This window comes from Anguilla anguilla, chromosome 4, assembly GCF_013347855.1.
Source record: "Anguilla anguilla isolate fAngAng1 chromosome 4, fAngAng1.pri, whole genome shotgun sequence".
Taxonomy (NCBI): Eukaryota; Metazoa; Chordata; class Actinopteri; order Anguilliformes; family Anguillidae; genus Anguilla; species Anguilla anguilla.
In genome coordinates, this window is record NC_049204.1 from 48,848,291 (window position 1) to 48,857,820 (window position 9,530).

Sequence of the window (9,530 nt, forward strand, 5' to 3'; positions counted from 1 at the left end):
CAGCGCATTTTGTATCCGTTGTACCGCTTCAGTGTACACCAGTGATAGGCGACAGATTTGACAAATTGGCTACATGATTTCATAATTTAATGCTATTGTCGTTCAAAGACTAAAAGCAAAGAGGAAACACGATTTCTAAATTTTAAGAACATTATAACTAAATGAGTGTTTTCTTTAAAATTATTATTATTATTATGTGAGATAATAGCAGAGGTATTAAAATTATCACACCAGTGGGGAAACACTTTTAATTTTCACACCTTTAATCCACTCCTACTTGTTTCCTATTGGTCGCTGTAGCGCATAAAATCAGTGTTCTTCGGTTGCGAAGTACAACTGATCTCGAAGGAAATAAACGTCGTCTGCGTCACGGAACCATGTACTTTGATCGGGTCCTTCCAAGCTTTGAAATTAATGCCGATAAAACGTTGTTTGTTAGTGAGGAAGGGCAAAGTGCGCCATCCAGTTCTGCGGTTATGACAGGCGCAAAGTCACCCTGCACTGGTCCGTCCAGCCCTATCTCAATGGACTCTGAATCCAGCTGCTCGAGCCCAGACTCGAAACCAGATCCTGAGCCACGAGTGCGTAGGCCTTTGAATGCATTCATCATTTGGACCAAAGAGGAACGCAGGCGCTTGGCACAGCTCAACCCAGATTTAGAAAACACAGATTTGAGCAAAATTCTCGGTAAGTATCCTGATAAACGCTCCTCCCACCTTTTCAATACAGTATCCAAGTAAATAAAATAAATAATTATGAAAATAGTGATGATTTAAAATATATATATATATATTGTTGGTTGGCTCTATATTTAAGATGCTACTGGACTGTAATCTAAGGGTATGCCTGTAGTAGGCTAATAGAAGACTTCCTTTTACAATTAAGTTGTATTATGTGTCACAAAAATATTTACGCATTGGCCTAATCTGGCATTTGTGTATGTTCTGCCTTATGTGGTCTTGCACAATCTGTAACAGCATTGTAAATACTGTATCTGTCCTCTTGGTGATTCTGCAGGTAAGACCTGGAAGGCCATGTCCCTGGCAGAGAAGCGGCCGTACATGCAGGAGGCAGAGAGGCTGAGAGTGCAGCACACCATCGACCACCCCAACTACAAGTACAGGCCCCGGAGGAGGAAGCAGCTGAAGAAGGTTCCCAAAGCCCTGCCAGCAGAGGCCCCGCACTGCCCCAGCACCGCTACTCAAGATTTTGGCATGGGGGACTACAATCTGAGTTACCTGATTCAGAGTCAGTACCAGCAGCATGCGGTTCAAACCATGCCAGCCTATTTTTGGGACTCACAAATGTACCACTTGCAGAGTCCCCAGATGTCTGGCCAGCAGTACCCTCAGGCCAGAAGTGCCTACGTTCCTCCACGCGGTGAGCAGTGCGACTGGAAGACCTGCAGCTGTCAGCTCTGCACAAATGTATCTTGTCTCGATTTCTACTTGGAACAGTTTAAAGTGGACCTGCTCAGCGACTTGGACCGCAGCGAATTTGAACAGTATCTCGGACCAGCTGCATGTAGGCCTGAGGCAGTGGACTCTATTGCTTCTCAACAAAGTGCCCTACAGTGGTTTTAACAGTTATAATTATGTTTTAACATTCAGTGTCTCATTTTTTAAAAACATATCACTTTGTATTTATTTAATTTATACAACATTTTCTAAGCGTATATAGTACTATTTGGATATGTTACTGCCAGAAACAAAACAAAATTACCAAGATGACTTTATTTATATTTTGTTGTTGTTGTTTTTCTTTAATAATGTTTTCCATTCTGGGGATGATCTAAATAAAACTGAATTCATTCAGAAGAAAGTTGTTTTTACTACTGAACATAAACTGTCATTTTCGTGCACACCTATTTCTGATCTTCATTTAGGCAATAATAATTCATAAATTATATTTTTAAGAAACATAGGTTAGTTTTTTTTCCACTGTCAGGTTGCAAATTAATCATGAATGACAGTGCCAAGAATTAAGGGATGTTCAGAATCACTCAACATAGTTTTAAAATGATTTCCAATGTTTATCAGTGCTTTCAACAGTTATGCTCTCCTTGAAAAGGTTGTTGAAATAATTACCCACCTATTGGCAGAAGTGTCTTTAGAGATATTGTTTAATCCCAGTGCCGTCTGTCTCTCTTGGCTGAGTGAGAGGGAAATAGGGTGGGCACTGAGCATGAAGTTCCCATGCTTCCTGTTTCATTTTAAAACATCTCACAAAACATTCTAAAAATATGCCAAATATCGAAACATCTACATTGCTTGCCTTCTTCTGGCAGTAAACTGTCCCTCCTTTAATGAAGCCTTATGTTCCTGCATTACTGGCTCTGGAGCTTGTCATCTCGGTAGTCGCATTTCATCAAGCCCACACAGCCAGGGCCATTGCTCCACAAAAACCGATGAATGCTCAAATTAGGTAAATTAAACACGCATTTAACAGTCGGCAGCCCTCACAATTCAGAATGGCTAATCGCTCCTTAAATCACCGTGTTTATTTTTAAAAGGCGGAGCGTTAATTTGAAGTTGTGTAATGAAACATCAAATGAAGAATGCCAGCACTCATTAATGGTGGGGATGAAGGCTGGATGCGAGCCAAGAGCAGAGTCTTGGTGATCAGCCCTTGCCTGGAAAGGAATATGGATGTTTGCTGGGAACTCACTCAGTAGAGGATGAGTTGGTGACCTCTCCATTCACAGAAGTGTATACAGTATTCAGTTTTTGCTATCTGTCTTGATTTTCATAATTCTTTTATTGTAGGAATGTCTTATTTCTCCAATAGTCTTTAGTTGATTGGATACATGTAAACAGCCTCTCATTCTCTTTATTTTTTCTCTTCGTTCTTGCCTCTTTGCTGTAATGTATTCTGCAATGTTATCCACAGTAGATGGTCTCCTAGCAACATTTTCACATTATTCTATTGAAAGAATTTCCTGACAGCTACAGGCTTGCAAGGTCACTGATGGCAGTTAAATGATGCTAAAATGATCAACACAAACAGCACTAGACATCAAACAGCACTATTGAGCAAACAAGGGGGAAAGTACCTGATTGTGAAGGAAGAGCCACAATGACTTCAGTGAGTGTTTCCTCCTGTTGTAATTATTACATGCTTCTGCAGCCAAGTTTGAGCCACCCTGCAGGGTTACTGCCCATAGTCAGCACTGGCATATTCAGAATTCAATACATATAGTTTTTCACAAACTTGTTTATACTCATATGATAACTTAAGTTTATTTATTTTCTAAAATTCACTTTACAAATTGGTGATACATTCTGTGTATACTGAAATGTTAACTTCATTAACAAACAATCCATTACCATGGCACAATTCAACCAAGACGCAAACCCCCTGGGATTGAGACACACACTCTTCTAGAATCTTTCCTACGCATGCCTTTTCCCAGGCTGTGTGAGGCATATTCTGTCTGCGTCCAGTAAACCTGCACAGTAGCATAAACTTAACTGTAGCATTGCCCCAGGAGGAAGGGCTTGGGTCAGCATGGGTTATGCCCAGCTCATCGTCTAAGAGCAACTCCTCTTCATCATTCACCAGTTGGGCTCCACTGTGATCATTGTGCATCTGTGCCAGAGGCCTGACTGTAAAGACATGCAATGGCTGACTCTGAAAAACAGCGTGAAAAACACCAAACTCCAAAACTGTTTGCAGCGTGGGAACATGCGATTACAAACTAGTATTCCCAAATAAATTCCCAAATGCCCAGCCAATATTTGACACATTCTTGGAATTTCTAGAAATTCCATTCATCATTACATGGCAAAAGGGTCACATTTTTATCTGACGCTTAATAGTTGGTATTTGATGATTGGCTTTGCAAAATATGCCACAGATTCCTGGTTAGAGATTTAATCTCTTATCATTTTGATCAATTAATTATGGTATGTGACATATTGATCTGTCAATATCTAGAGTTTGCTTAAATCTAAAAACAGGTCACTGATTGCTTACGTTTTACATTCCTCAAATTTCTTCATCTATTCATAGCCTTTTCATTCAATTTAAGCATCTAGACCATGGATTATTTCCTGTTTCTATAAAATAGGCTGTGCCTTTTATTAGGTGATACGCAACCTTTGTCTCCCAGTTATGTTCAGCCACGTCTGATTCACCTGTGTGCATCTTTACTTTCAGAGGACAATAGGAAACTCAAAAAGGGCAAGGTCTACTCATTTCAGAATTAAAGCAGTTACTCACTAAAGTTAAATGAAGTAGATTTGATTCATTGTTGATAGCTCTTTCAATCAAATGTTTTATTATTCTTGGTTTCCCTCTGAGGGAAGTAACATAGCAAAATTACGTACTGGTGTTATTTTTTTCTGTCACTTTCTTGTAGACACGTTGAGACATGCCACAGTGGCAGTTGGCTCAAGCGATGTCTTATATGCTAATGAGTGCATGTTAATACATTCTAGGGGAGAGAGTGAGTGAGTGGGAAAGAGAGAGAGAATGTGAGAGTGATGTATGATAATAATTATTGGCTTATTTGTTAATATTGTGGGCATTCTATTTTAGACTGTTTCTGTTTCTGTAGAAGCTGTTTATGTTTATATTTATTTAATTAACCAAACACTATGAAACACAATTGTCCTATGTTAAGAATTACAGGATACAGCAAATCAAGACATATAGCTTATTTATTAAAAGTTTAAAATAATATCATTGTTTTATTATTGAATCTTACAAAGTAAAAGAATACAGAGAAAGCCTCTGTGGAATTCCAGACCTCAATATTTTCCAAATAATTTCCACTAACAGCAAACGTGGTTATGATGTTCATAAAATACAAGTTTATTTGCAAGTGAGCATATTACAAAATGTGCTCACAATAACAAATTGGATACTTAGAATAATTACTTGTGTTTTATAAAGCTGTCTTGCAAGCATCGGATTTATAATTTAAACTGTTCAGCATGAGTTATGCATCCTGTGATCTCCGTACAAATAATTTCCATGAAGGAATTTAATTTTTTAAAATTATTCTTGAAATATAAAAGTCAAATGTTGTTCAGTTCAACCCATGTGATGACCAATCATGATCCATGTCATGTCTTTGAAGAGTATAAAACGATATACACAAGCAAAAAAGCAAACCCAAAGCACAAGTGTGAAAGAGAAGGAACATCGAAGCCAGCAATCGGTTTGCAAAATGGAAGCTGCTAATCACTGACATCGTTCCAGAATCACTCAATGTCTGTGTCTGATAAAATCAGACTTCAGCATTTAATTAGTGGTTCAGCTTAGATGTCTCAAATCAAGGTCTAATTGACCAGATCAGATTATCATGACCTCATCACTTGGGATCCCAGTCCAGGGAGGTGGAAGCCTCATTGTGTCTTATCAATGAGTCTCGCAGGTTTAAAGACTGTAGAGCTGTTGTCAATACCCTGTGGGACGGAAACTAGCCCAAGGCAGGCCTCAGTGCAGCCCTCACTGGGAGTTGTAGTTCTGCGCTCAGGCTGGGTCCTAGGTGCCTCACACTAGTGGCCAAAACCAGGCTGCTCTTTTAAAGCTCAATTCCTGGTCACTAGTACCAGTGCAGTTGGCTCCTGTATAGGTATTTCAGTCACTCGTTTCAATATATGTCAATGGTAACAATATGGTCAAAATAGAGTCAATAATTTTTTCCCACAAGAAAATGTAGTCAGTAGGTGTTTTTTCTTTGTCTAATGTCTCCCATAAGCCACTTTATTAAGTTATTGTTACTTGGACAAGATTGTTATAATTTTGTGGACAAATCAGTGACTGTAAGTGTCACTGCTGTGTTAGTGTATCTCATGCATGTAGTGGACAACCGGACCTCATACAAAATTTGTACAACACGGTGGTGCTCACAAATTGCACTTCCCGGGCATCACAATGCTTTTCACCAAGCTCATAGAGAGTCAATGGGTGATGTCACAGTGACGTGATCCATTTTTTGTACAGTCTGTGGTCTCACACACTGGTCTCAGATCAGGTACCTGATGAATCGGGGCTGGCACTGACTCGGAATAGAATGGAAGAGGGCTGGGTGTGGTGCCACAGCCTGCTGTGCCAATACAATACTTCATCAGCCAAAAGAGCTCCAAATCTCACACATGGTTGATTGCATACATCTAGTCACAGTTTGACTAGGTTTATGGGGGGAAAAAGCACTGAAATAAGCTCACATCTTTAATAATAAATAAATAATAAAATAATAATACATTTTGGAAGGGAGACACAAGCATTGTTAATACATTTTGAAAAGGAAAAATTACACATATTTTTATTCGTTTTATTGGTCTTGCATTGGTCTGTGCATATATTATTTACATAATTTGCACTGTTAGATCATTATCATTATTTTTGATATGTGCAATATTATGCAATGACATTATATGGACTTACCAAAGGAACAAGAAAGAGCAACACTGTGAATGTTAGTTAAAAAAAAGAAAGCTCAACACAATTTTAAACCCTTACCTGTCTGTTCATACAGGCTACAGTCCTTCAGAGCTCCTATAGATATTTGGAGTGTAATCCAAGATGTTTACAACTCAAAAAAGAGCCAAAATATCATTTGGTTCAATTTATTAATTTATTCAAACATTTTATCTCTACTTGAACCACAAACTGTAGCTGACGGCTAAAAACCATAGCACATTGTGCAATGCTGAACTATTATCCATTAAAGTAACTTTTAAGATTGTAAATTGTGAGCATACTTGACTGTTGCTCTAGCCAGGCAGAGCTGATGCACTTAAAATGAATGGCTTGTAAACACAATGATTCACTAATCATATTGCAGCAGAGAGCCATTAACAACCACATGCCAAGTAATGTGCATTGCACATATTAGGTTAAGGGATCACCATCCATGCAGTGTTGTTCTCGTTTTTTTCCCCTTAACCCCACGCAATGTCCTTTGGAAATAACGTCAGTCCTCATCCTGTCTGTAGCAGGACGCGCAGTGACTCGATGTTGACCACCCAACTTGTGGAGATTATATCTTGGACACTGACTTAATGATTTTAACAGAAGGATTTCCCTGCTCCATGAAAAAAGCATCTATGATGCAATCTCGAGACCGAACCTCTGCAGTTATGAAAAGCTCTGTGAATGAACTGGGAACTGTGCCTCGTGTCAATTTTTTTTCTTTTTAAACAACGGTCTTGTTTGACTTGTCTTGTCTGGATTATTTCCAGGTAGTTTTGTTTTCATTTTTTTTTTTCTACCCTAGTCAGCAGAGGAAAAGCAGTCAAATCATATATTTATCATCCTGGAGAATGCAGCAGTCACCCTCTGAGTGTGTGCGTGTGTGTGTGCGTGTATTGTCAGTTTTATTTCATTCACAACCATAAAGGTTCCAAAGTAGCAGTACAGTGTTCCCCTCACATGTTAATCAAAACCTTTGATCTCATGCTTGCATTGACAGGTATAGTCACATGAAACAGTGTTCCTAAAGGTGCAGGAGAGTGTCACAGCCTGGGACAGGAACAATGCAGGTGGATATCTGCATTTCCATACAATGTGATTTCCAGTAGCCACAAACAAGTCCTCACCGGGAGACGTCGGACTCACCGTCCCCTCACATTCCAGCTCACCGGTAGACACTTGTTAGTTTGTCTTTAGCTGAGGACTTTCACACCTGCGGGACTAGACTTAGCTAAGTAAGCCCTACTGATACCATTTCAGCCTCCCTGCTGTCAGATCTGTGTGCTTGGCAGTCCGTTATCAGCTGCAGTTTAGTGTCCTTATGAGGGAAGCATTGTATGACAATTCTCCTCATCAGCCGTCTCACCGAACAAAGAGTTCATACATTCAAAGTATACTGGTGGAGGGAAACGGCACTTTGGTGGATTTCGCTCTAAAATGAGCTGTTGCCTTAATTGGGATTTAAGGGCTTGCTCTACATCTCAGTGTGCACTGTGCCAGGCCCAGCTCATGACCAGCCAAACATCAACTATTATCAGCTGCGGAACATTGCAGCACACATCGGTCTCTCACAGCGCGTCGTCCGATTTCACAGAAATCTGCAGGGACAGCGCGAGGCTTTCCGCAACCTCCCGAATCCTGCCGGGGGAGTTTCTCGGAGGCCGCTGATTCCTTGTAGATGTCCCCCAGCTCACAGGACGTGGCCCCCACTTCCCATGATCTGAAACGAGCCTGGAGGAACAGCACGCCTTTCAACTTTTATTTGTCCACTGTTTATAAACTCCACATTCTATCAGCGGCCAGCAACCTCTGTTATTTTTCCTGTAGTGTTTGTCAGGTCGCAGCTGCGGTTTATTATTTTTTGCAGAAAGACAGGAAAGCCAATCTGGAAAAATACTCCTTGTATGTCATCAGTAATTACTTGCCCGCCGTGCCCGGGGTTGGCATGCTGGGGCAGCGGCTTCTGGGCAGGGTGAGTCTGAATAGCACGCTGCACCCTGGGGATCACTCAGTGGGCTCCACTCAAGGTCTCGGGCCCATTCTATAAGGCGAGGAATTTTTCTGATTCCACGGCTTTCTGTCCACCTTCTTCCTGTGGATAAAAGGTTGTGAGGAAAGTGTCCGCCCTGAGGTGGCGTCCACTCAGAGGGACTTTCAATTTCATCTGCGCTTTTTTTTTTTTTCTGTCTTCCTGTCAGAAAACATTCCAAAACGTGCACCGACTCAGGTTTGCCCAATCTCATGCAATTAGCTGATTTGTTCAATGTGTGTTTCTGACTATAACTTGAACAGTATTGCATTTCTCCTGTTGTCAGTCTCTCTTGTATAACAAAGCATTCTATTTCCCGCACACCAAAGGTTTCCTATGGCAACCTTCAAAATGAGCTTTGACATTGCCGATACATGCTATGAAATAAAACAAAGTAGTAAAACCACCATCTCACATAAAACTTTGTGACCTTTTTTGACCACTCAGGATGTGACAGAAAGACGTGTGTAAATCAGATAAAATAAACACAAGCAAGTCTTACACTGGCTCTGCAAAAATAAAAAATCAGGAACATCAGCAATGTCTTGGTTTATTCTCGACCTCTCCTTTCCGTCTTACCCCCTTTCCCATGGAAAAAAAAAAATCTTGAGGTGAGGTCCACGGGGGATCAGGAATGACATAATGGCCCGCCCCTCATTGTATGTTTAAGTTTACATAGCACGTGACAGCAAGGACTGTAAGTCTCTCTGCTGGAATACAATGGGCTCATATTTATTTATTGCTTAGTGTCTACCAGGGAGGGCTCCTTACACCTGATAGCAGCACACAGCTTAGCTGAGGATTGGGGTCCTGCCCTCTACAAACCCACCTGACATAAATCCTTTGGATGACTACCGCTTTGCTCCCAATCCACTTGTCTTCACTTCAGGCAACGTAAGGCCAAATTGTAATGAATTGCATATGCAAGCTTATGTCTGTAGGTCTGCAGCATTAGTTCAGAAGAACTGTTCCATTTCTTTTTGTTCTGTTTAATTTATTAAAGTTTGTGTTTGTTAGTTAAATACACCAATTGCAACATTTTCATAAATTCATTATATTCTCATGCTTCTTGTATATA

General features: G+C 40.3%; 1 protein-coding gene across 1 annotated transcript; it reads left to right on the forward strand.

Moving 5' to 3' along the window:
• Positions 1 to 361: 361 nt before the first annotated feature.
• Positions 362 to 1,623, forward strand: sox32 (SRY-box transcription factor 32). Its single transcript, XM_035416108.1, has 2 exons — positions 362 to 687; positions 1,018 to 1,623. Exons 1-2 carry the CDS (start codon positions 378 to 380, stop codon positions 1,581 to 1,583), a joined length of 876 nt encoding a protein of 291 aa, XP_035271999.1. The 5' UTR covers positions 362 to 377; the 3' UTR covers positions 1,584 to 1,623.
• The last annotated feature ends 7,907 nt before the right edge of the window (positions 1,624 to 9,530 follow it).